At 41.0% G+C, this 27,458-nt stretch overlaps 2 protein-coding genes across 3 annotated transcripts in view; both read right to left on the bottom strand.

Moving 5' to 3' along the window:
* Positions 1–27,458, bottom strand: part of LOC119903735 (interferon-induced protein 44-like) — a 153,519-nt gene that overhangs the window by 30,222 nt on the left and 95,839 nt on the right. The gene's annotated exons all lie outside the window — the stretch shown is intronic.
* Positions 19,967–27,458, bottom strand: part of LOC119903737 (GTPase IMAP family member 7-like) — a 28,633-nt gene continuing 21,141 nt past the window's right edge. Inside the window, exon 6 of the mRNA XM_038719955.1 lies at positions 19,967–20,320. Within this exon, the coding sequence (XP_038575883.1) occupies positions 20,082–20,320 (239 nt within the window). The 3' untranslated portion in view covers positions 19,967–20,081. The remainder of the gene's footprint in view (positions 20,321–27,458) is intronic.

Genomic DNA, 27,458 nt, shown 5'->3' with positions numbered 1-27,458 from the left:
GTATTGTGTTAGATGTCTGCGGGGTGGGAGAGTTATCAAGCACGTAAGTTTTGTTCATGTGAGCATGTACACTGAACAATATGTACCCAAACAATAAATAATTCCTTTTATATTTCCCTGCCTTGTTGTTTATGTGTACATACGAGGAAGAATGTGAGAACAGCACACATTTCATCGTTACTGTGTGTTAGAGCATGGGAGAACAGTGGATACTTTTATACAGCCCACACCCCTAATACTGTGTAACTATAACAAGTAGAGAACAGAAGAAAAAGATGTTCTTTCTTTACCTGTCTGCATAGCTTATTCATATTGTGTAATGATGAAAATAAATAGGCCTACTAGGCTCCTCTCTACTTTGACATTTAAGATTAGCTTGTTTGATCCACCTTCATACACATGTGACATTACTGTACACTTGAGAAAGGTGAGTTGTTTTTCTGCTCCAGCCTGCCTAAAAGAAAAGCGTTTTTGGGATTAAATGGACTTTATTAGCTGCTGCAGTGCAGGATGAACTCAGAATAGACCCATTTCTCACCTTATTATTCTAAATCATGCAACGAAGAGAAGAAGCATAATAAATCCTGGGACAAAATCTGTCCACAAATACTGTACAGCATGTAGTCTGATGAACAAGACTTGTGTTATAGCTGACTTGGGCAGTGAAATGTTTAATTTTTTTAATTCATGTGGTCATAGTTGTCCACAACTCAATCAGAATATAAGAAGAAATGTTTTATACCACCTCAAGAAGGCTTCCTATCAGAAAGGTGGAAGGTATTTCAAATGTACAACTGCAGTACTTAATCTAAGTAAAGTAATTTCCCTGACTTACTTTTACGCATGTACAGGTTTTATACTTCCTGTGAGTATAATCCAATCAATCTTATTTTCATACTGTATATCCGTTGTGTAATTTGATAAATTGTGTTGTATGTGTGCTCGCATCGGTCACTGAGACTTCATTGCCCTCTTCAGAGAGACTCTGACATGCGTCTTTGTAAGAGAGAAACGGACAGAAAAAGTCTCTAACTCTGCCTGTCAGCTCGCTCTGCTCCGTTAAAACTGAATTTACCATACAGAATTGAATACGAGTGCACTCCAGATTTAGCTGCAGCCAGCTGACCGTGTGCTTCTCCCTATACCGCAGTTCTGTGTCCATGCATGCAGCAAACTGAAAGCACTGTCTGTCGGAGCGTCTACGTGAAAAGAGAAGGAAGACATTGCTGGTAGTATGTCTTCAGAGTTGTTAAACACCTCAGCGCACTGAAGGAAGCCACTCTGTGTGAGGGGCAAGATCGTTGATGTCTGCAGGCAGAGTAGGAGCTCTCCTGTCTGACTGGTCCACCAATAGCAGAGAAGATGACCCCTTGAGACACAGCCCCTCCTCATTTGCATAATGAGGCAGAAATGCATACAAAAATTTAAAAAAGACAGGCAGAAATAAATACCATGGGTGAAAATAAATAAGGTAAATAAATACAAAGGAAGAATAAACAGACAAAAATATTAAAACACACACATAAATAAATACATTAAAAAAATTAGTAATAAATAAAGTGAATAACAAATAAGGTAATTATAACAAAGGTGAATAAGTAAAGGCACTAATTAAAATATAAACATTTATGTCTCCTTGTATAATTTAATTACTACCTACATTATTTATTTACTTTATTTTTTGTGTATTTAATTGGATGCTTATTTATTATTGAGCATTTATTTATTTCTGTATTTATTTCTGGCTGTGTCAGATCGGTCCTCCATAACGGGTGGGAGAGTTATCAAGCAAGTAAAGTTTGGTTCAGATGTGAGCATGTACACTGAAGTTCAACAACTTCCTGTGTCATGGCGAAGACTTGATCTCTGACGCCACGCCACGGACACACCCATTGACGAAAACTCGCAAATAGCACACTTTTCATCTTCAATGCTTTAGAAGGCACAGCACAAATTTGAAGTCGGTCGGACTAAATCCCTAGGAGGAGTTCGTTAAAGTACGAAGTGTGTAAATCATCCAAAATTTGATGTAAAATTCAAAATGGCCGACTTCCTGTTGATTTTAGGGCATCGCTCCAAGAGGCTTTTTTGTGCGTCTGGACAAGATACACGTACCACAGAAAATTCGTGCACGTAGGTGAAACGTGCGGCGGGGGCTGCTTCGTTAAAAGTCACTTCCTGTTGCCAGCAGGTGGCGCTATGACTGTGGGTGAATGTCAGCATGTACATGTGTTCAGGGCGGGACTCTCATCCTACATGTACAGTTTGGTGCAGATGTGAGCATGTACACTGAAGTTACGACAACTTCCGTGTCATGGCGAAGAGTTGATCTTTGACGCCACGCCACGGACACGCCCATTGACGAAAACTTGCAAATAGCACAACTTTTCATCTTCAATGCCTTTAGAAGGCACAGCAGAAATTTGAGGTCGGTCGGACTAAATCCCTAGGAGGAGTTCGTTAAAGTACGAAGTGTGTAAATCATCCAAAATTTGATGTAAAATTCAAATGGCCGACTTCCTGTTGGGTTTAGGCTATGGCTCCAAGAGACTTTTTTGTGCGTCTGGACAAGATACACGTACCACAGAAATTCGTGCACGTAGGTGAAACGTGCGGCGGGGCTGCTTCGTTAAAAGTCACTTCCTGTTGCCAGCAGGTGGCGCTATGACTGTGGGTGAATCAGCATGAACATGTGTTCAGGGCGGGACTCTCATCCTACATGTACAGTTTGGTCCAGATGTGAGCATGTACACTGAAGCTACGACAACTTCCGTGTCATGGCGAAGAGTTGATCTTTGACGCCACGCCACGGACACGCCCATTGACGAAAACTTGCAAATAGCACAACTTTTCATCTTCAATGCCTTTAGAAGGCACAGCAGAAATTTGAGGTCGGTCGGACGAAATCCCTAGGAGGAGTTCGTTAAAGTACGAAGTGTGTAAATCATCCAAAATTTGACGTAAATTCAAAATGGCCGACTTCCTGTTGGGTTTAGGCTATGGCTCCAAGAGACTTTTTGTGCATCTGGACAAGATACACGTACCACAGAAAATTCGTGCACGTAGGTGAAACGTGCGGCGGGGGCTGCTTCGTTAAAAGTCACTTTCTGTTGCCAGCAGGTGGCGCTATGACTGTGGGTGAATGTCGGCATGTACATGTGTTCAGGCGGGACTCTCATCCTAGATGTACAGTTTGGTCCAGATGTGAGCATGTACACTGAAGTTACAACAACTTCCTGTTTCATAGCGAATCATCGACGCCACGGACACGCCCATTGACGAAAACGCGCAAATAGCACAACTTTTCATCGTCATGCCTTTAGAAGGCACAGCACAAATTTGAGTCGTCCGACTAAATCCCTAGGAGGAGTTCGTTAAAGTACGAAGTTGTAAATCATCCAAAATGGCCGTAAAATTCAAAATGGCCGACTTCCTGTTGACTTTAGGCTATGGGTTCTTGAGGCTTTTTTGTGCGTCTTGATATGATACATGTCCCCAGAAAATTTCGTACATGTAGTTTGAACGTGAACGAGGGGCTAATTTTTTCCAATTTTCTAGGTGGCGCTAGCGATGATTTTGCAACGCCCATGTGCGAAACTTGTAGAATACGAAATTTTTTCACCGGGTCTGACATGTTTGAAAATTTGGTGAGTTTTCGAGAATGTTTAGGCCTTGTCAGTTGAGCCTACTTTGCAGAAAAAGAAAAAAAAATATATATTATATATATATATATATATATATAATCCGAGCAAATTCAATAGGGACCTCACACGGTCGTGCTCGGGCCCTATAAATAAATGTAGGTAGTAATTAAATTTACAAGGAGACATAAATGTATATATTTAATTAGTGCCTTTACTATTCACCTTTGTTATAATTAGGGCCCGAGCACGACCGTGTGAGGTCCCTATTGAATTTGCTCGGATTATTATATTTATTTATTAGGGCCCGAGCACGACCGTGTGAGGTCCCTATTGAATTTGCTCGGATTATTTTTTTTTTTTTTTTTTTTTTTTTTTTTTTTTTCTTTTTTCTGCAAAGTAGGCCCAAATGACATGGCCTAAACATACTCGAAAACTCACCAAAATTTGCAAACATGTCAGAACCGGTGAAAAATTTCGTATTCTACAAGTTTCGCACATGGGCGTTGCAAAATGACTCGCTAGCGCCACCTAGAAAATTGGAAAAATTAGCCCCTCGTTCACGTTCAACCTACATGTACGAAATTTTCTGGGGACATGTATCATGTCAAGACGCACAAAAAAGCCTCAAGAACCCATAGCCTAAAGTCAACAGGAAGTCGGCCATTTTGAATTTTATGGCCATTTTTGGATGATTTACACACTTCGTACTTTAACTAACTCCTCCTAGGGATTTAGTCGGATCGACGTCAAATTTCTGCTGTGCCTTCTAAAGGCATTGACGATGAAAAGTTGTGCTATTTGCGCGTTTTCGTCAATGGGCGTGTCCGTGGCGTCGATGATTCGCAATGAAACAGGAAGTTGTTGTAACTTCAGTGTACATGCTCACATCTGGACCAAACTGTACATCTAGGATGAGAGTCCCGCCCTGAACACATGTACATGCCGACATTCACCCACAGTCATAGCGCCACCTGCTGGCAATAGAAAGTGACCTTTAACGAAGCAGCCCCCACCGCACGTTTCACCTACGTGCACGAATTTTCTGTGGTACGTGTATCTTGTCCAGACGCACAAAAAAGTCTTTTGGAGCCATAGCCTAAACCCAACAGGAAGTCGGCCATTTTGAATTTTACGTCAAATTTTGGATGATTTACACACTTCGTACTTTAACGAACTCCTCCTAGGGATTTAGTCCGACCGACCTCAAATTTTGCTGTGCCTTCTAAAGGCATTGAAGATGAAAAGTTGTGCTATTTGCAAGTTTTCGTCAATGGGCGTGTCCGTGGCGTGGCGTCAAAGATCAACTCTTCGCCATGACACGGAAGTTGTCGTAGCTTCAGTGTACATGCTCACATCTGGACCAAACTGTACATGTAGGATGAGAGTCCCGCCCTGAACACATGTACATGCTGATATTCACCCACAGTCATAGCGCCACCTGCTGGCAACAGGAAGTGACCTTTAACGAAGCAGCCCCCGCCGCACGTTTCACCTACGTGCACAAATTTTCTGTGGTACGTGTATCTTGTCCAGACGCACAAAAAAGTCTCTTGGAGCCATAGCCTAAACCCAACAGGAAGTCGGCCATTTTGAATTTTACGTCAAATTTTGGATGATTTACACACTTCGTACTTTAACGAACTCCTCCTAGGGATTTAGTCCGACCGACTCAAATTTCTGCTGTGCCTTCTAAAGGCATTGAAGATGAAAAGTTGTGCTATTTGCAAGTTTTCGTCAATGGGCGTGTCCGTGGCGTGGCGTCAAAGATCAACTCTTCGCCATGACACGGAAGTTGTCGTAACTTCAGTGTACATGCTCACATCTGCACCAAACTGTACATGTAGGATGAGAGTCCCGCCCTGAACACATGTACATGCTGACATTCACCCACAGTCATAGCGCCACCTGCTGGCAACAGGAAGTGACTTTTAACGAAGCAGCCCCCGCCGCACGTTTCACCTACGTGCACGAATTTTCTGTGGTACGTGTATCTTGTCCAGACGCACAAAAAAGCCTCTTGGAGCGATGCCCTAAAATCAACAGGAAGTCGGCCATTTTGAATTTTACGTCAAATTTTGGATGATTTACACACTTCGTACTTTAACGAACTCCTCCTAGGGATTTAGTCCGACCGACTTCAAATTTGTGCTGTGCCTTCTAAAGGCATTGAAGATGAAAAGTTGTGCTATTTGCGAGTTTTCGTCAATGGGTGTGTCCGTGGCGTGGCGTCAGAGATCAAGTCTTCGCCATGACACAGGAAGTTGTTGTAACTTCAGTGTACATGCTCACATCTGAACCAAACTTTACGTGCTTGATAACTCTCCCACCCCTCTATGGAGGACCGATCCTGACACAGTCAGAAATAAATACAGAAATAAATAATGCTCAATAAATAAATAAGCATCCAATTAAATACACAAAAAAATAAAGTAAATAAATAAATGTAGGTAGTAATTAAATTATACAAGGAGACATAAATGTATATTTTAATTAGTGCCTTTACTTATTCACCTTTGTTATAATTACCTTATTTTTATTCTCCGTTATAATCTTCAACTTTATTTATTACTAATTTTTAATATATTTATTTATGTGTGTGTTTTAATATTTTTGTCTGTTTTATTCTTCCTTTGTATTTTTTACCTTATTTATTTTCACCCATGGTATTTATTTCTGCCTGTCTTTTTAAATTTCTGTCTCATTATGCAAATGAGGAGGGGCTGTGTCTCAAGGGGTCATCTTCTCTGCTATTGGTGGACCAGTCAGACAGGAGAGCTCCTACTCTGCCTGCAGACATCAACGATCTTGCCCTCACACAGTCAGATGGCTTCCTTCAGTGCGCTGAGGTGTTTAACAACTCTGAAGACAATACTACCAGCAATGTCTTCCTTCTCTTTTCACGTAGAAGCACCGACAGACAGTGCTTTCAGTTTGCTGCATGCATGGACACAGAACTGCGGTATAGGGAGAAGCACACGGTCAGCTGGCTGCAGCTAAATCTGGAGTGCACTCGTATTCAATTCTGTATGGTAAATTCAGTTTTAACGGAGCAGAGCGAGCTGACAGGCAGAGTTAGAGACTTTTTCTGTCCGTTTCTCTCTTTACAAAGACGCATGTTGCAGTCAGAGTCTTCTCTGAGATGCGAGCACGACATACAACACAATTTATCAAATTACACAACGGATATACAGTATGAAAATAAGATTGATTGGATTATACTCACAGGAAGTATAAAACCTCTTACATGGGTCTATTAAAAGTAAAGTAACACAAAAATGTCAGGGAAATTACTTTACTTAGATTTAAGTACTGCAGTTGTACATTTGAAATACCTTCCTACCTTTCTGATAGGAAGCCTTCTTGAGGTGGTATAAAACATTTCTTCTTATATTCTGATTTGAGTTGTGGACAACTATGACCACATGAATTAAAAAAACATTTCACTGCCCAAGTCAGCTATAACACAAGTCTTGATCATCAGACTACATGCTGTACAGTATTTGTGGACAGATTTTGTCCCAGGATTTCTTATGCATTTCTTCTTCTTCGTTGCATGATTTAGAATAATAAGGTGAGAAATGGGTCTATTCTGAGTTCATCCTGCACTGCAGCAGCTAATAAAGTCCATTTAATCCCCAAAACGCTTTTCTTTTAGGCAGGCTGGAGCAGAAAACAACTCACCTTTCTCAAGTTGTACAGTAATGTCACATGTGTATGAAGGTGGATCAAACAAGCTAATCTTAAATGTCAAAGTAGAGAGGAGCCTAGTAGGCCTATTTATTTTCATTCATTACACAATATGAATAAGCTATGCAGACAGTTGTAAAGAAAGAACATCTTTTTCTTCTGTTCTCTACTTGTTATAGTTACACAGTATTAGGGGTGTGGGCTGTATTAAAAGTATCCACTGTTCTCACATGCTCTAACACACAGTAACGATGAAATGTGTGCTGTTCTCACATTCTTCCTCTGTATGTACACATAAACAACAAGGCAGGGAAATATAAAAGGAATTTATTTTATTGTTTGGGTACATTATTGTTCAGTGTACATGTTCACATCTGAAACAAACTTTACGTGCTTGATAACTCTCCCACCCCGCAGACATCTACACGTCAATACCGATTTATATTCATAGCGGCAAGTGCTATGTAGCTCCACATAGGGGACACAGGAAGTGACATATAGCACATTCATGCGGCGTCGGAACCGCATAGGAAATTCACAGCCGCACCGGCAGAGCTCCAGAATGTGCAACTCGGCCGGCTCACGCGCGGACGCGCTTACAAGTGCGAGGGCCCGCCCAACGCTGCTTGCAGCTTTAATTTATTTATTTTTTTTCTTTTTTCTGCAAAGTAGGCTCAACTGACATGGCCTAAACATTCTCGAAAACTCACCAAAATTTGCAAACATGTCAGAACCGGTGAAAAATTTCGTATTCTACAAGTTTCGCACATGGGCGTTGCAAAATGACTCGCTAGCGCCACCTAGAAAATTGGAAAAAATTAGCCCCTCGTTCACGTTCAACCTACATGTACGAAATTTTCTGGGGACATGTATCGTATCAAGACGCACAATAAGCCTCAAGAACCCATAGCCTAAAGTCAACAGGAAGTCGGCCATTTTGAATTTTACGGCCATTTTTGGATGATTTACACACTTCGTACTTTAACGAACTCCTCCTAGGGATTTAGTCGGATCGACGTCAAATTTGTGCTGTGCCTTCGAAAGGCATTGACGATGAAAAGTTGTGCTATTTGCGCGTTTTCGTCAATGGGCGTGTCCGTGGCGTCGATGATTCGCTATGAAACAGGAAGTTGTTGTAACTTCAGTGTACATGCTCACATCTGGACCAAACTGTACATCTAGGATGAGAGTCCCGCCCTGAACACATGTACATGCCGACATTCACCCACAGTCATAGCGCCACCTGCTGGCAATAGAAAGTGACCTTTAACGAAGCAGCCCCCGCCGCACGTTTCACCTACGTGCACGAATTTTCTGTGGTACGTGTATCTTGTCCAGACGCACAAAAAAGTCTCTTGGAGCCATAGCCTAAACCCAACAGGAAGTCGGCCATTTTGAATTTTACGTCAAATTTTGGATGATTTACACACTTCGTACTTTAACGAACTCCTCCTAGGGATTTAGTCCGACCGACCTCAAATTTCTGCTGTGCCTTCTAAAGGCATTGAAGATGAAAAGTTGTGCTATTTGCAAGTTTTCGTCAATGGGCGTGTCCGTGGCGTGGCGTCAAAGATCAACTCTTCGCCATGACACGGAAGTTGTCGTAGCTTCAGTGTACATGCTCACATCTGGACCAAACTGTACATGTAGGATGAGAGTCCCGCCCTGAACACATGTACATGCTGATATTCACCCACAGTCATAGCGCCACCTGCTGGCAACAGGAAGTGACTTTTAACGAAGCAGCCCCCGCCGCACGTTTCACCTACGTGCACGAATTTTCTGTGGTACGTGTATCTTGTCCAGACGCACAAAAAAGTCTCTTGGAGCCATAGCCTAAACCCAACAGGAAGTCGGCCATTTTGAATTTTACGTCAAATTTTGGATGATTTACACACTTCGTACTTTAACGAACTCCTCCTAGGGATTTAGTCCGACCGACCTCAAATTTCTGCTGTGCCTTCTAAAGGCATTGAAGATGAAAAGTTGTGCTATTTGCAAGTTTTCGTCAATGGGCGTGTCCGTGGCGTGGCGTCAAAGATCAGCTCTTCACCATGACACAGGAAGTTGTTGTAACTTCAGTGTACATGCTAACATCTGAACCAAACTTTACGTGCTTGATAACTCTCCCACCCCGCTATGGAGGACCGATCCTGACACAGTCAGAAATAAATACAGAAATAAATAAATGCTCAATAAATAAATAAGCTTCCAATTAAATACACAAAAAAATAAAGTAAATAAATAAATGTTGGTATTAATTAAATTATACAAGGAGACATAAATGTATATATTTTAATTAGTGCCTTTACTTATTCACCTTTGTTATAATTACCTTATTTATTTATTCTCCCTTATAATCTTCAACTTTATTTATTACTAATTTTTTTAATATTTATTTATGTGTGTGTTTTAATATTTTTGTCTGTTTTATTCTTCCTTTGTATTTTTCTACCTTATTTATTTTCACCCATGGTATTTATTTCTGCCTGTCCTTTTTAAATTTCTGTATACATTTCTGACTCATTATGCAAATGAGGAGGGGCTGTGTCTCAAGGGGTCATCTTCTCTGCTATTGGTGGACCAGTCAGACAGGAGAGCTCCTACTCTGCCTGCAGACATCAACGATCTTGCCCCTCACACAGTCAGATGGCTTCCTTCAGTGCGCTGAGGTGTTTAACAACTCTGAAGACACTACCAGCCATGTCTTCCTTCTCTTTTCACGTAGACGCTCCGACAGACAGTGCTTTCAGTTTGCTGCATGCATGGACACAGAACTGCGACACAACACTCGGCAGCTCACACACTCCATCCTCAGTCCGCACGCAGTGTTGAAGCAGATTCTGCTCAGTCCTGCTCTGGAACCACACAATAATCCCCTCGTCCCCTTTTCTCCCCAACCACACTAATAATTGGTGACTCCATAACCAGAAACATCTGTTTCTTTAACGCTACCACTCACTGCTTCCCCGGTGCCACCACGGCTGACATTTTAAAAAAACTCCAGGACCTGATGCCGTCGCTCCCGTCCTCCATCACAAGAGTGATAGTCCATGTCGGAACAAATGACACAGCTCTTCTGACAGTCTGAGCTGACAAAATCAGATTTTAACCGTCTTTTTAACTTTTTAAAGCAGTGTGGAAAGTCCGTTTTTATCTCTGGTCCCATTCCCACAGTCGGTCGCGGTGCTGGCCGCTTCAGTAGACTCCTTGGCCTCCACGACTGGCTCCAGTCCGCCTGCAGGGCTCACCGTGTGTGTTATGTGGATAATTTTAATATTTTCTGGCAAAGAATGTCTCTTTTTAAGACAGACGGACTTCACCCAAACAAACGGGGCTCAGAAATGTTAGCTGCTCACATACAGCATGTGGTGCGGTCCACACATGACTTACGTGAATGACTCATCATTCATGCAGCACACCTGGACACACCACCGCTCACTGAACACATCTCTGCCTCACTGCCACAAACAACTGTCTCCACCTGCTGGCATGTAAAGCCGTCTGCTCCCAGCGCTGTTCCACAGACTTCTATTCCTGTCATCATCACGCATAGACCAGTAAACCGAAACGTGCACATCCCACACAGAAATAATAGTAATCTCTTAAGGATCAGGACAACTGCACCAACTCCAGCACCCAGAACAAACTCATTTAAAATGGCTCTCTTCAATGTGAGATCACTTTCAAGTAAGACTTTTATCTTAAATGATTTTATCTTGTCTGCAAATCTAGATTTTATGTTTTTAACTGAATCCTGGTTGCAGATGAATGACTATAGCCAGCTAGCTGAACTGTCTCCGCCTCAATATGATTGCTTTAGTCAACCGAGGGTCAGTGGTCGTGGTGGTGGGCTAGTGAGCGTGTATAGGAAAAATTTTAAATGTCATCAAGTATGCTGTGATGAATTTAACTCCTTTGAAGTCCTCACTCTTAAAGTTGGAGGGCTGCAACCTATCATATTTGTTATAATTTATCGCCCCCCAAAACCGCCTGTAGGATTTTTATCAGAACTTCCTGAATTTTTATCTACTCTGGTTTTAAATTATGACAGAATTGTTCTTTGTGGCGATTTTAATATTCATGTTGATGACCCCACAATGTTAATGCAACTGACTTTTTAAATATGGCCACTTCTTTTAACTTCAAACAACATGTCAAAGGGCAAACACATAACCGTGGTCATACACTGGACTTGGTTTTTACCCTGGGTGTCAGCATTTCCTCTGTGGAATTAGTGGACATGACCATATCTGACCACAGATGTATTGTTTTTAGCTGCGATTCGCCTGTTACTCATGCCGCCTCACCAAGCTCCGTGTGTTCTCGCATCTTTAATGAACAAAGTGTTTCAAAGTTTTGCGCATTCTTTCAGAGCCAAAGCCAACACCTGTCTGATTCCAACACCAACAATCTGGTCGATCACTTCAATCATATCTGCTTGTCGTCACTAAATATTACTGCTCCTCTAAAGGTTAGGCCTACGTCTAAAGCTAGTAAGCAACCCTGGATAAATGACAGCATTCGCAGCCTAAAAAGGGAATGCAGGAAAGCAGAGCGCAGATGGAAAAAATCCAATCTCCAAGTCCATTACCTCAGTCTGAAGGATTTATTAATTAACTACAATAACATGGTTAAGGATGCGAGAACACACTATTTTTCTGAACTCATTACTACACATAAACACAATCCCAGGTTTCTGTTTAAGACTGTGGATCAGCTGGTAAACCCAACCCCTCCTTGTGCCTCAGCTGGAAGTAATGATGACTGGGAATTGTTTTTATCTTATTTTACCAATAAGGTGGTGTCAATCAGAGCCTCTATTACCCCTGCGGCCTCTTACTCAGAGGTTCCTCACCAGCAACAACAGAGTTTTAACCAGTTTTATCCCATCGACTTGTCTGAGCTTTTAAAAACAGCATCAGAAATGAGAGTGTCCTCCAGCCCACTTCATGTAATACCTACAAAGTTTTTACTGAAAGTAATAGATTCTGTTGGGCCCCATTTGATCTCTGTTTTCAACAGCTCCCTATCTACTGGTTGTGTCCCTGATTATTTTAAAACGGCTTGCGTGAACCCACTTTTAAAGAAACCTGGTTTAGATCCCTCCCTCCCACATAATTTTAGACCAATTTCAAAACTGCCTTTTATTGCAAAGATTCTAGAAAGAATTGTGTCCAAACAGCTGCTCACTGTGCTGGAAAATAACAAAATATTTGAAAAGTTTCAGTCTGGTTTTAGGAAGTACCACAGCACTGAGACTGCCCTGCTTAAAGTCACCAATGACCTTTTAATGTCTGCTGATGAAGGTATGTGCTCAGTCCTTGTACTCCTGGACCTTAGCGCTGCTTTTGACACCATTGATCACAACATCATGTTAGACAGACTGAGGCACTGGGTGGGGATCTCTGGTACTGCCCTAGAATGGTTTTCATCCTACCTGTCAAATAGGCAGTTTTGTGTGTCTGTAAACAACTATGTCTCTTCATTCTGTCCAGTTAAATATGGTGTGCCTCAGGGGTCGGTCTTAGGACCCATTTTGTTTTCCTTGTATCTGCTTCCCCTTGGACATATTATCCATAAACATGGCATTTCTTTTCATATTTATGCTGATGACACACAAATATACTTGCCCGTCAGATCCACAGACCCTGGAATGCTGAGTTCACTTAACAACTGCCTTTGTGAAGTTAAAAAATGGATGTCAAATAATTTCCTCCAGCTGAACTCAGAAATCCTGGTCATCGGGTCCCAGCAGATGGCAAAACAAATACTGCCATCTGCTGGTTCCCTAGTAAATCACATTAAGCCTGTTGCAAAGAACCTTGGTGTTTGGTTTGATAGTAATTTAAATTTGAGCAGCACACCACAAAGCTTGTTCAATCATGTTTTTATCAACTTAGAAATATAGCTAAAATTAGATCAATGTTAACTTTTAAGGACACCGAGACCATTTTACACGCCTTCATCTCATCACGCCTGGATTATTGCAACAGCCTTTTCACCTGTTTAACCCAAAAATCTATTGATGGACTCCAGACTGTCCAGAACTCAGCTGCCAGGCTTTTAACCAGAACAAAGAAATATGACCACATTACTCCTATTTTAGCTTCATTACACTGGCTCCCAGTATGTTTTAGAATTGACTTTAAAATTCTATTGATCACTTTTAAAGCTCTTCATGGCCTCTCGCCTTGTTCTATTTCTGACCTTTTAGTCCCATACGCACCAGCACGTACCTTGAGATCCTCGGGCAGAGGTCTGTTGTCTGTTCCAGAGTCTCGACTGAAAACTAAAGGGGACAGAGCGTTTGCTGTCAGGGCCCCGAGGCTCTGGAACAGCCTGCCCGAGGAAATCAGGTCGGCTGAGTCAGTGAACTCTTTTAAGTCCCTTCTTAAAACATACTTTTATAGGAGAGCCTTTCCCGATCTTATTTGACTTTATTTTATCCTATTTTACTAATTTTATATTTATCTTAAACGTGTATTTTAGTCTTGCCAATGTTTTCTTGCTTTTATCTTTTATTGTTTTTGTATTATTGTTTTTTGGGTATTATTGTCTTTACACTTGTTAAAGCACTTTGTAACGTGTTTGAAAAGTGCTCTACAAACAAAGATTATTATTATTATATTATTTCAGTGGAAGGTGAAGCCGCAGAGGTCACCAAGGGCTGCACCTCTGTTACAGGAGAAGCCAGTGTTCCAATTAGACAAAACAGTCCCAGACCAGTTCAGAAAAGAGTCAGACCAAAACGTTACGAAAACTAGGATTGAAGTACCTCTAAGAAAGTCAACAACAGTAACATCAACACTTCAGCCTGATGCAAGAGCAGTAAGAAGCAACTCTACTCTTGTATCGTCAACAGTCTCTAAAAGTATAAATGTAACACATTTGACTACAGTGGCGCCTCAGATGATTTCGCCAACGCCAACTTCATTGTCTACTGTGGTTAAGGTTAAGTTTGGAGGTTCGGCATTTCCTTGTAAATGTGAGAAATGGAATACGGGTGGCCTCCCAAGTGGATAAATAGTCGCGGTAAAGATGTGTCGTTATCAGGACCGGAGGGTGTACCCCTAGTCAAAGAAAGTATTCTTTCTTTAATGATATGAGGCGGTTGTGGGCGATTGTTCGCTTGTTTTGTGTAATGCTTCCTGGGAAGACCTAGGGGAATATAGTTGTACTTATTTAAAGCCAGAGTTTAAATTTGTTCCGTTTCAAAATCATTGGATACAAGGTTATGTGAACCATAAGGTGACTCTTATGATGAAAGATTTAGAGCCTGTTGAAGTGTCAACAGTCACCAAAGGAGTTCAGGAGCAATATACTACAGTAGTCACTCCAAGAGTGAATAATACACAGAGGACATTTGTCATTTGGCCCTTGGAAATAACTAAAAGCTAATTCCTGAAGAAATAGAGGTAAGACCTGTGAGGGCTAGTAGCTGTTTTTGCTCAAATAAGACGTATGATGTCTTTGGATAAGCATGACCGTAAGATTAGTGAAAACACATGAAGTAACTTTTGCTGTGCCATCTAGTAAGAAGGGAAGGACTTTGATGGTAAGAGATCAGCTTTTGCCTGGCAATGTGACGATAGGGAATATTCAAGATATTTGGTGGATTTGTGGTGATAAGGTCTATATTTTCTTACCTTATGGATGGATAGGATGTTGTTACATGGCGATGCTAAAACTTCCATATGAGGTGTTTACATTAGCCATGATGGTCTGCTGTGTTTAGGCACAAAAACTGGGTCCTAAAGGCCAAATTAAAAAGCAGTGACACTGCCAACTGAAAACAGTTCACTGCATTTGAAGGTGCCTTTAAGACAATTAAAAACATAATCTGCCCTAGTTGTGAAATGAAGTCCATTTTTAAAATATAGGGGTCACGTGGTTGAAATCCCCTGAGATGGTGGAGTGGATTACGCCACACGCGGTCTCGGCGTGCGCACGCGGAGGGACGTAAACAGCAGCAGCGGCGGCACGGGAGAACTCTCTAGGCATGTAGTGCGGTCTGAGACCTACCGCCAGCAACTCAGTGTCTCTGTTGCACACGATCTCCTTCACCGTAACATGCCCCTGAGGGCTGTTTCACAAAAGCAGAACTAGAAATCCAGGATAAGAGATAAAGCCAGGCTTGACCTGGTGCGATCAGTGCATCCTGGCTTTATCAGTTTCACAAAGGCCAAACCAGGCTCAGAAGGTGCGACTATGTCAAGCCAGGTGGAAGTAATTCAGATAAATGGGCGTCAACAGCTTTCTTCAAGTGCCCACGCTGTCGATCACAGATTCATTGATGCCGAAATGGAAAAGACGTGTGTAGCGTACTTTATTCACTGTTACTCACTGTGTGTAACGAATAATATAAAAAAAAGAAAGAGAAACACGGCCGCAGTATTAAAAGAGCGAGAAAAAGCTGGCATAATGCACCATCAGCAGCTTGTTCTTTTTTGGACAATGCACACATGTTTCTTCTATGTTTGCATTGCATGTTTTCTTATTAACCTTTCTTAAAGCCTTTTCAGTTATTTAGCATTTTTTATTGCAAGCAGCATTTTTAACAAATACTTTTAAAAAGTGAGTGTATATATGTATAGTAGGCTTGGCAGAGAGGCTGGAGGTCTGTCAGTTTTGTGTGAAAATGGTGTACTTGTTTAGTCATTATGGATAATAGTTAAAAAGTCAGTGTTGTGGTGCTCATAGAAAATACTGTCTGATATCTGTAACTTGAGCCTGAGGCTGTAGTCCTGCAATCTGACAGCCAGGCTGCCAATGTAGTAAGTATAAGCACACCCACAGGTCAACACTTCCTGCTGTGCTAACTGTTATGTGTTTTACAAACTGTCAGATGTCTGAACTGCACACACTTGAAAAAAATTAACTAAATAAAAACAGGACTTGGACTTAGATATGGAGATGAATAGAAGGAAATCCCGCAACTCCAAAGAGAAGTGATTTTTGCACAGTACACTGTAAGCCTGACTGTAACACAATGTATTACGGTAATCATTGTTTTCTCTCCCAAACTCGCAGCAGATGATCCCAGGGAGAGAAAAACATTGTGCTGTCCTCTCCCTGTTGCTTCATGAATTAACAGTGCACAATATAAGGGACTATAATTTCAGAGTATTATAAAATGACATAGGAATCCTACATAGTGTGTGTGAGTTTCTTGAGTGACCTGTAATGTCCCGCGCTTACTTTTAAGGCACAATATAACATTATAATTATGACAGTTTCAGTTAAGAGCTGTGATATTTCTGGCTTCTCACACATTCAGTCGGTCCTCTATTGGCTGCCACACTTCGCTGGTTTATTGCTGTACCCGTGTTACTTTTTCTTCTATTTATAAGTGCTTTCATTCCACATAAACCTACTCGCGGATGCTCATTGTGTGCAAAGTATGGTGCACGCATCTTCTCCAATTATGAAACCTAATAACCACAACCTACTATTTTAATACAGGCTAATGAAAAATCTGCAAAACACACACATAAGAACATGAAATAACAAACCTTTGGTTTGTGACCACTGACAGATAAGGCACCAGGATTCACTAAGCCTGGCCTGTTAGTCTGGTCTGGCGCAGGCCAGCTGCACAGAATAAATCACCATGGTAACTTATGTGCTACTGCTTTCTTGAAACCCAGTCACGGCTTAATTCAGCCAGGATATCTGGAAAATCCCAGCTCAATCCGCTGTCTTGGTTTTGTCAAACAGCCCTCTGGTTACACCATCTGTTGTTGATAAACAGCACGAGTCCCCCTCCTTTGTTTTTGCCGCTGTGTCCACAGTCCCGGTCCGCTCTCACTGTAGTGAATCCAGGTAGATCCACAATAGTGTCCGGGGTGTTCTGGGTTAGCCAGGTTTCAGAGAGGCAAAGTAAACTGCATTCCCTGAACGTCCTGTCCGTCCTCACAAGGGCAGCCAGCTCGTCCGTCTTGTTGGACAGTTTACATTCCCCATCATTATCGACGGAACCGAGGGCTTGTACTTCCACCGCTTAGCCGCTGGCCTTCACCTTCGCTCCGGCTCTGCAGCCTCGGCGCCTCTTCCTCAGCTCCTCAGGTATTTGGTGGAAAATGCCGGCTCGTCCCATTGTTTGGAGTGAAAGCAGCTTTTCCCTTGAATAAACAAGTTGTCCACTGCTATGTTGTCCGTAAAAGTAATTGTATTCTTAGGAAATATAAAGTTTTACACAGCTAGCATTTAAAGAGTTAACGTTTAGAAGAACACACTTAAAGTATTAAACGACACGTACAGAGCTACTGAATCAGCATCCTGATAGTATGATACAGAATATAGAAAGAGAAAACATTAATAACACAGATCTGGATCACTTTTTGCATTTATGTAAGATGAAAAAATCTGCTCACAAACTTTGAAATTTGAAAATCCCTTTTATTCCCACAATATACAGTCACAGTTAAAATCTAAACATCACACAGTAAAAAGATTCAGCGGCTCACTGACTTGTGAATCACATTTAGTAAAAAGCAGCTGCAGATGAAGAGTTAAGGCTGATTTTAAAGTTTCTGGAATTCTGAATGTGTGAAAGGAACAAACGTTCCTCTGTTCCACACAGGATGTGACTGTTACAAAATGCTGAACCTCCTTCATACATTTAAGAAGGTTTAAGGTTCAGACGGGTTCGAGTTATAATCTGAGCTTCGTGGGGGACTCTAACGTTACCGGCGGAGATAAATAAATAAAAATAATAATAAGGGGAGAGAGAGAGATTGTTGCTTATTACGTGGTCCAACATTTCAACATGTTACGCAACGCTGGTACACAGTTAAGCAGATTACTATATGTAGTGCTGTACTAATTCAAGGACGCATTATAAAGCCAATAATACTGAACAAACAAGCAGCAGTCAATAAAGACTCTCAATCAGTACAACACAACCAAGTTCATGTTCGCGGCCTCAACCTATTCGGTCAAATTCAAAGTAATGGTTGTTGAAATGAATTAGTGACCCCTGTTGGCGCACATTTAAGTTGTTTTGCACGCGTGTTTCAGGCGTGCTGTTTCCTTTGGCTTAAAATAATAAAATAAAATAATAAACTTTCAAAAGTCTGAACTTAACGTCGGATATGCCAATCCATTTATTAACATAACAAAAAATAAAACATTTATTCAAAAATAACTTAACTCAAGTCAGTCTCCATAATTACAGGCCGTGCCTCACGGTTAAAAACCATGCACCTCGCAGTGCGCCACACCTGCACTAATTACCAAATGTCTTAAGTAGACTTGTGGCTGCACACAGCGCCAACCCATGGCTATACACAGAATGGCTCCAACAATCCCCACAGATGCATGATTTTACTGCTTCCATGGGAGCTCAGACCTCCATATGTGAGCTGAGCTCGAACCTTGTGTTCAGACTTCTGTACCTACAACAGATTCCATCTGTGATCACCAGGACTGTGATCTGACTCATGAAAAGTTTTCTTCTGCAATAAATCATTCACAAGATAAAATAAGAGACTTTCTTGATCCATCACTGGGGAAAAAAAGGCTACACTGTTAATATATATAATAATAATAATCCTTATTTGTAGAGCACTTTTCAAAAACAAGTTACAAAGTGCTTTAACAAGTGTAAAGAATAATACAAAAAAACAAAATAAGAGCATGAAAAATTAATATAAAATTAGTAAAATACAATAAAATAAAAGGGATAAAATAAAGTCAAATAAGATCGGGAAAGGCTCTCCTATAAAAGTATGTTTTAAGAAGGGACTTAAAAGAGTTCACTGACTCAGCCGACCTGATTTCCTCGGGCAGGCTGTTCCAGAGCCTCGGGGCCCTGACAGCAAACGCTCTGTCCCCTTTAGTTTTCAGTCGAGACTCTGGAACAGACAACAGACCTCTGCCCGAGGATCTCAAGGTACGTGCTGGTGCGTATGGGACTAAAAGGTCAGAAATATAACAAGGCGAGAGGCCATGAAGAGCTTTAAAAGTGATCAATAGAATTTTAAAGTCAATTCTAAAACATACTGGGAGCCAGTGTAATGAAGCTAAAATAGGAGTAATGTGGTCATATTTCTTTGTTCTGGTTAAAAGCCTGGCAGCTGAGTTCTGGACAGTCTGGAGTCCATCAATAGATTTTTGGGTTAAACAGGTGAAAAGGCTGTTGCAATAATCCAGGCGTGATGAGATGAAGGCGTGTAAAATGGTCTCGGTGTCCTTAAAAGTTAACATAGATGGAATTTTTGCTATATTTCTAAGTTGATAAAAACATGATTGAACAAGCTTTGTGGTGTGCTGCTCGAAATTTAAATTACTATCAAACCAAACACCAAGGTTCTTTGCCACAGGCTTAATGTGATTTACTAGGGAACCAGCAGATGGCAGTATTTGTTTTGCCATCTGCTGAGACCCGATGACCAGGATTTCTGTTTTGTCTGAGTTCAGTTGGAGGAAATTATTTTACATCCATATTTTTACTTCACAAAGGCAGTTGTTAAGTGAACTCAGCATTCCAGGGTCTGTGGATCTGACGGGCAAGTATATTTGTGTGTCATCAGCATAAATATGAAAAGAAATGCCATGTTTATGGATAATATGTCCAGGGGAAGCAGATACAAGGAAAACAAGATGGGTCCCAAGACTGACCCCTGAGGCACACCATATTTAACTGGACAGAACGAAGAGACATAGTTGTTTACAGACACACAAAACTGCCTATTTGACAGGTAGGATGAAAACCATTCTAGGGCAGTACCAGAGATCCCCACCCAGTTACTTGTTGCCCCAAAAGTTCAAGAATCCAGATCTACTGTGTCTATTTAACTCTTCATGGATCTGTTTGATTGCCTCATCGTTTCTCCTACACTTCAGTAATCCCTGCAGAGTCTCGTGGAAGAGAACGTGAACATCCAACGCGACGCTCTGATAGTTTTCAGACCATCTTTTCACATCAATTGAAAAGTCGAAATCTCGGGTGTGATGCATCAGCACTAGAACAACAGGTTTACCACCTGATGACACAAGAGAGAAGAACAAGACAAAGGTTAGAGAAGAAGAAGAATAAGCAGGAGAACGTTACCCTCCTTAAAACACAAGTATTTCAAAAACATAATCAGTACAGGCAGGAGAACGTTGCCCTCCTTAAAACACAAGAGAGAAGAACAAGACAAAGGTTAGAGAAGAAGAACACGCAAAAGAACATTACCATCCTTAAAACACAAGAGAAAAGAACAAGACAAAGGTTAGAGAAGAAGAAGAACAGGCAGGAGAACGTTACCCTCCTTAAAACACAAGAGAGAAGAACAAGACAAAGGTTAGAGAAGAAGAAGAACAGGCAGAAGAACGTTACCCTCCTTAAAACACAAGAGAAAAGAACAAGACAAAGGTTAGAGAAGAAGAAGAACAGGCAGGAGAACGTTACTCTCCTTAAAACACAAGAGAGAAGAACAAGACAAAGGTTAGAGAAGAAGAAGAACAGGCAGGAGAACGTTACCCTCCTTAAAACAAAGAGAAAAGAACAAGACTAAGGTTAGAGAAGAAGAATAACATGCAGGAGAACATTACCCTCCTTAAAACACAAGTATTACAAAAACATAATCAGTACAGGCAGGAGAACATTACCCTCCTTAAAACACAAGAGAGAAGAACAAGACAAAGGTTAGAGAAGAAGAAGAACAGGCAGGAGAACGTTACCCTGCTTAAAACACAAGAGAGAAGAACAAGACAAAGGTTAGGGAAGAAGAAGAACAGGCAGGAGAACGTTACCCTCCTTAAAACACAAGAGAGAAGAACAAGACAAAGGTTAGAGAAGAAGAAGAACAGGCAGCAGAACGTTACCCTCCTTAAAACACAAGAGAGAAGAACAAGACAAAGATTAGAGAAGAAGAAGAACATGCAGGAGAACGTTACCCTCCTTAAAACACAAGTATTACAAAAACATAATCAGTACAGGCAGGAGAACATTACCCTCCTTAAAACACAAGAGAGAAGAACAAGACAAAGGTTAGAGAAGAAGAAACAGGCAGGAGAACGTTACCCTGCTTAAAACACAAGAGAGAAGAACAAGACAAAGGTTAGGGAAGAAGAAGAACAGGCAGGAGAACGTTACCCTCCTTAAAACACAAGAGAGAAGAACAAGACAAAGGTTAGAGAAGAAGAAGAACAGGCAGCAGAACGTTACCCTCCTTAAAACACAAGAGAAAAGAACAAGACAAAGATTAGAGAAGAAGAAGAACATGCAGGAGAACGTTACCCTCCTTAAAACACAAGCGAGAAGAACAAGACAAAGGTTAGAGAAGAAGAAGAACAGGCAGGAGAACGTTACCCTCCTTAAAACACAAGAGAAAAGAACAAGACAAAGGTTAGAGAAGAAGAAGAACAGGCAGAAGAACGTTACCCTCCTTAAAACACAAGAGAGAAGAACAAGACAAAGGTTAGAGAGAAGAAGAACAGGCAGGAGAAGGTTACCCTGCTTAAAACACAAGAGAGAAGAACAAGACAAAGGTTAGAGAAGAAGAAGAACAGGCAGGAGAACGTTACCCTGCTTAAAACACAAGAGAGAAGAACAAGACAAAGGTTAGAGAAGAAGAACAGGCAGGAGAACGTTGCCATCCTTAAAACAAGAGAGAAGAACAAGACAAAGGTTAGAGAAGAAGAAGAACAGGCAGGAGAACGTTACCCTGCTTAAAATACAGGAGAGAAGAACAAGACAAAGGTTAGAGAAGAAGAAGAACAGGCAGGAGAATGTTACCCTCCTTAAAAAACAAGAGAGAAGAACAAGACAAAGGTTAGAGAAGAAGAAGAAGAACAGGCAGGAGAACGTTACCCTCCTTAAAACACAAGTATTACAAAACATAATCAGTACAGGCAGGAGAACATTACCCTCCTTAAAACACAAGAGAGAAGAACAAAACAAAGGTTAGAGAAGAGAAGAACATGCAGGAGAACGTTACCCTCCTTAAAACACAAGTATTTCAAAAACATAATCAGTTCAGGCAGGAGAACGTTGCCCTCCTTAAATCACAAGAGAGAAGAACAAGACAAAGGTTAGAGAAGAAGAACACGCAAAAGAACATTACCATCCTTAAAACACAAGAGAAAAGAACAGACTAAGGTTAGAGAAGAAGAAGAACATGCAGGAGAACATTACCCTCCTTAAAACACAAGTATTACAAAACATAATCAGTACAGGCAGGAGAACATTACCCTCCTTAAAACACAAGAGAGAAGAACAAGACAAAGGTTAGAGAAGAAGAAGAACAGGCAGGAGAACGTTACCCTGCTTAAAACACAAGAGAGAAGAACAAGACAAAGGTTAGGGAAGAAGAAGAACAGGCAGGAGAACGTTACCCTCCTTAAAACACAAGAGAGAAGAACAAGACAAAGGTTAGAGAAGAAGAAGAACAGGCAGGAGAACGTTACCCTCCTTAAAATACAGGAGAGAAGAACAAGACAAAGGTTAGAGAAGAAGAACACGCAAAAGAACATTACCATCCTTAAAACACAAGTATTTCAAAAACATAATCAGTTCAGGCAGGAGAACGTTGCCCTCCTTAAATCACAAGAGAGAAGAACAAGACAAAGGTTAGAGAAGAAGAACACGCAAAAGAACATTACCATCCTTAAAACACAAGAGAAAAGAACAAGACAAAGGTTAGAGAAGAAGAACAGGCAGGAGAATGTTACCCTCCTTAAAACACAAGAGAAAAGAACAAGACAAACGTTAGAGAAGAAGAAGAACAGGCAGGAGAACATTACCCTCCTTAAAACACAAGAGAAAAGAACAAGACAAAGGTTAGAGAAGAAGAAGAACAGGCAGAAGAACGTTACCCTCCTTAAAACACAAGAGAAAAGAACAAGACAAAGATTAGAGAAGAAGAAGAACATGCAGGAGAACGTTACCCTCCTTAAAACACAAGTATTACAAAAACATAATCAGTACAGGCAGGAGAACATTACCCTCCTTAAAACACAAGAGAGAAGAACAAGACAAACGTTAGAGAAGAAGAAGAACAGGCAGGAGAACGTTACCCTGCTTAAAACACAAGAGAGAAGAACAAGACAAAGGTTAGAGAAGAAGAAGAACAGGCAGGAGAACGTTACCCTGCTTAAAATACAGGAGAGAAGAACAAGACAAAGGTTAGAGAAGAAGAAGAACAGGCAGGAGAACGTTACCCTCCTTAAAACACGAGAGAAGAACAAGACAAAGGTTAGAGAAGAAGAAGAACAGGCAGGAGAACGTTACCCTCCTTAAAACACAAGAGAGAAGAACAAGACAAAGGTTAGAGAAGAAGAAGAACAGGCAGGAGAACGTTACCCTCCTTAAAACACAAGAGAAAAGAACAAGACTAAGGTTAGAGAAGAACAAGAACATGCAGGAGAACATTACCCTCCTTAAAACACAAGTATTACAAAAACATAATCAGTACAGGCAGGAGAACATTACCCTCCTTAAAACACAAGAGAGAAGAACAAGACAAAGGTTAGAGAAGAAGAAGAACAGGCAGGAGAACGTTACCCTGCTTAAAACACAAGAGAGAAGAACAAGACAAAGGTTAGAGAAGAAGAAGAACAGGCAGGAGAACGTTACCCTGCTTAAAACACAAGAGAGAAGAAGAAGAACAGGCAGGAGAACGTTACCCTCCTTAAAACACAAGAGAGAAGAACAAGACAAAGGTTAGGGAAGAAGAAGAACAGGCAGGAGAACGTTACCCTCCTTAAAACACAAGAGAGAAGAACAAGACAAAGGTTAGAGAAGAGGAAGAACAGGCAGGAGAACGTTACCCTGCTTAAAATACAGGAGAGAAGAACAAGACAAAGGTTAGAGAAGAAGAAGAACAGGCAGGAGAACGTTACCCTGCTTAAAATACAGGAGAGAAGAACAAGACAAAGGTTAGAGAAGAAGAAGAACAGGCAGGAGAATGTTACCCTCCTTAAAAAACAAGAGAGAAGAACAAGACAAAGGTTAGAGAAGAAGAAGAAGAACAGGCAGGAGAACGTTACCCTCCTTAAAACACAAGTATTACAAAAACATAATCAGTACAGGCAGGAGAACATTACCCTCCTTAAAACACAAGAGAGAAGAACAAAACAAAGGTTAGAGAAGAAGAAGAACAGGCAGGAGAACGTTACCCTCCTTAAAACACAAGTATTTCAAAAACATAATCAGTTCAGGCAGGAGAACGTTGCCCTCCTTAAATCACAAGAGAGAAGAACAAGACAAAGGTTAGAGAAGAAGAACACGCAAAAGAACATTACCATCCTTAAAACACAAGAGAAAAGAACAAGACTAAGGTTAGAGAAGAAGAAGAACATGCAGGAGAACATTACCCTCCTTAAAACACAAGTATTACAAAAACATAATCAGTACAGGCAGGAGAACATTACCCTCCTTAAAACACAAGAGAGAAGAACAAGACAAAGGTTAGAGAAGAAGAAGAACAGGCAGGAGAACGTTACCCTGCTTAAAACACAAGAGAGAAGAACAAGACAAAGGTTAGGGAAGAAGAAGAACAGGCAGGAGAACGTTACCCTCCTTAAAACACAAGAGAGAAGAACAAGACAAAGGTTAGAGAAGAAGAAGAACAGGCAGGAAAACGTTACCCTGCTTAAAATACAGGAGAGAAGAACAAGACAAAGGTTAGGGAAGAAGAAGAACATGGAGGAGAACGTTACCCTGCTTAAAATACAGGAGAGAAGAACAAGACAAAGGTTAGAGAAGAAGAAGAACATGCAGGAGAACGTTACCCTCCTTAAAACACAAGTATTTCAAAAACATAATCAGTTCAGGCAGGAGAACGTTGCCCTCCTTAAATCACAAGAGAGAAGAACAAGACAAAGGTTAGAGAAGAAGAACACGCAAAAGAACATTACCATCCTTAAAACACAAGAGAAAAGAACAAGACAAAGGTTAGAGAAGAAGAAGAACAGGCAGGAGAATGTTACCCTCCTTAAAACACAAGAGAAAAGAACAAGACAAACGTTAGAGAAGAAGAAGAACAGGCAGGAGAACGTTACCCTGCTTAAAACACAAGAGAGAAGAACAAGACAAAGGTTAGAGAAGAAGAAGAACAGGCAGGAGAACGTTACCCTGCTTAAAATACAGGAGAGAAGAACAAGACAAAGGTTAGAGAAGAAGAAGAACAGGCAGGAGAACGTTACCCTCCTTAAAACACGAGAGAAGAACAAGACAAAGGTTAGAGAAGAAGAAGAACAGGCAGGAGAACGTTACCCTCCTTAAAACACAAGAGAGAAGAACAAGACAAAGGTTAGAGAAGAAGAAGAACAGGCAGGAGAACGTTACCCTCCTTAAAACACGAGAGAAGAACAAGACAAAGGTTAGAGAAGAAGAAGAACAGGCAGGAGAACGTTACCCTCCTTAAAACACAAGAGAGAAGAACAAGACAAAGGTTAGAGAAGAAGAAGAACAGGCAGGAGAACATTACCCTCCTTAAAACACAAGTATTACAAAAACATAATCAGTACAGGCAGGAGAACATTACCCTCCTTAAAACACAAGAGAGAAGAACAAGACAAAGGTTAGAGAAGAAGAAGAACAGGGAGGAGAACTTAACCCTGCTTAAAACACAAGAGAGAAGAACAAGACAAAGGTTAGAGAAGAAGAAGAACAGGCAGGAGAACGTTACCCTGCTTAAAACACAAGAGAGAAGAACAAGACAAAGGTTAGAGAAGAAGAAGAACAGGCAGGAGAACGTTACCCTCCTTAAAACACAAGAGAGAAGAACAAGACAAAGGTTAGGGAAGAAGAAGAACAGGCAGGAGAACGTTACCCTCCTTAAAACACAAGAGAGAAGAACAAGACAAAGGTTAGAGAAGAGGAAGAACAGGCAGGAGAACGTTACCCTGCTTAAAATACAGGAGAGAAGAACAAGACAAAGGTTAGAGAAGAAGAAGAACAGGCAGGAGAACGTTACCCTCCTTAAAACACAAGAGAGAAGAACAAGACAAAGGTTAGAGAAGAAGAAGAACAGGCAGGAGAACGTTACCCTCCTTAAAATACAGGAGAGAAGAACAAGACAAAGGTTAGAGAAGAAGAAGAACAGGCAGGAGAACGTTACCCTCCTTAAAACACAAGAGAGAAGAACAAGACAAAGGTTAGGGAAGAAGAAGAACATGCAGGAGAACGTTACCCTGCTTAAAATACAGGAGAGAAGAACAAGACAAAGGTTAGAGAAGAAGAAGAACATGCAGGAGAACGTTACCCTCCTTAAAACACAAGTATTTCAAAAACATAATCAGTTCAGGCAGGAGAACGTTGCCCTCCTTAAATCACAAGAGAGAAGAACAAGACAAAGGTTAGAGAAGAAGAACACGCAAAAGAACATTACCATCCTTAAAACACAAGAGAAAAGAACAAGACAAAGGTTAGAGAAGAAGAAGAACAGGCAGGAGAATGTTACCCTCCTTAAAACACAAGAGAAAAGAACAAGACAAACGTTAGAGAAGAAGAAGAACAGGCAGGAGAACGTTACCCTCCTTAAAACACAAGAGAAAAGAACAAGACAAAGGTTAGAGAAGAAGAAGAACAGGCAGAAGAACGTTACCCTCCTTAAAACACAAGAGAAAAGAACAAGACAAAGATTAGAGAAGAAGAAGAACATGCAGGAGAACGTTACCCTCCTTAAAACACAAGTATTACAAAAACATAATCAGTACAGGCAGGAGAACATTACCCTCCTTAAAACACAAGAGAGAAGAACAAGACAAAGGTTAGAGAAGAAGAAGAACAGGCAGGAGAACGTTACCCTGCTTAAAACACAAGAGAGAAGAACAAGACAAAGGTTAGAGAAGAAGAAGAACAGGCAGGAGAACGTTACCCTGCTTAAAATACAGGAGAGAAGAACAAGACAAAGGTTAGAGAAGAAGAAGAACAGGCAGGAGAACGTTACCCTCCTTAAAACACGAGAGAAGAACAAGACAAAGGTTAGAGAAGAAGAAGAACAGGCAGGAGAACGTTACCCTCCTTAAAACACAAGAGAGAAGAACAAGACAAAGGTTAGAGAAGAAGAAGAACAGGCAGGAGAACGTTACCCTCCTTAAAACACAAGAGAGAAGAACAAGACAAAGGTTAGAGAAGAAGAAGAACAGGCAGGAGAACGTTACCCTGCTTAAAATACAGGAGAGAAGAAC

This window comes from Micropterus salmoides, unplaced genomic scaffold (genome assembly GCF_014851395.1).
Source record: "Micropterus salmoides isolate LMB-PRFRI ecotype aquatic unplaced genomic scaffold, ASM1485139v1 Ms_hic_scaffold_15, whole genome shotgun sequence".
Taxonomy (NCBI): domain Eukaryota; kingdom Metazoa; phylum Chordata; class Actinopteri; order Centrarchiformes; family Centrarchidae; genus Micropterus; species Micropterus salmoides.
Note: the sequence above shows the minus strand (reverse complement) of the source record. Positions and strands in the feature narration are given on the sequence as shown.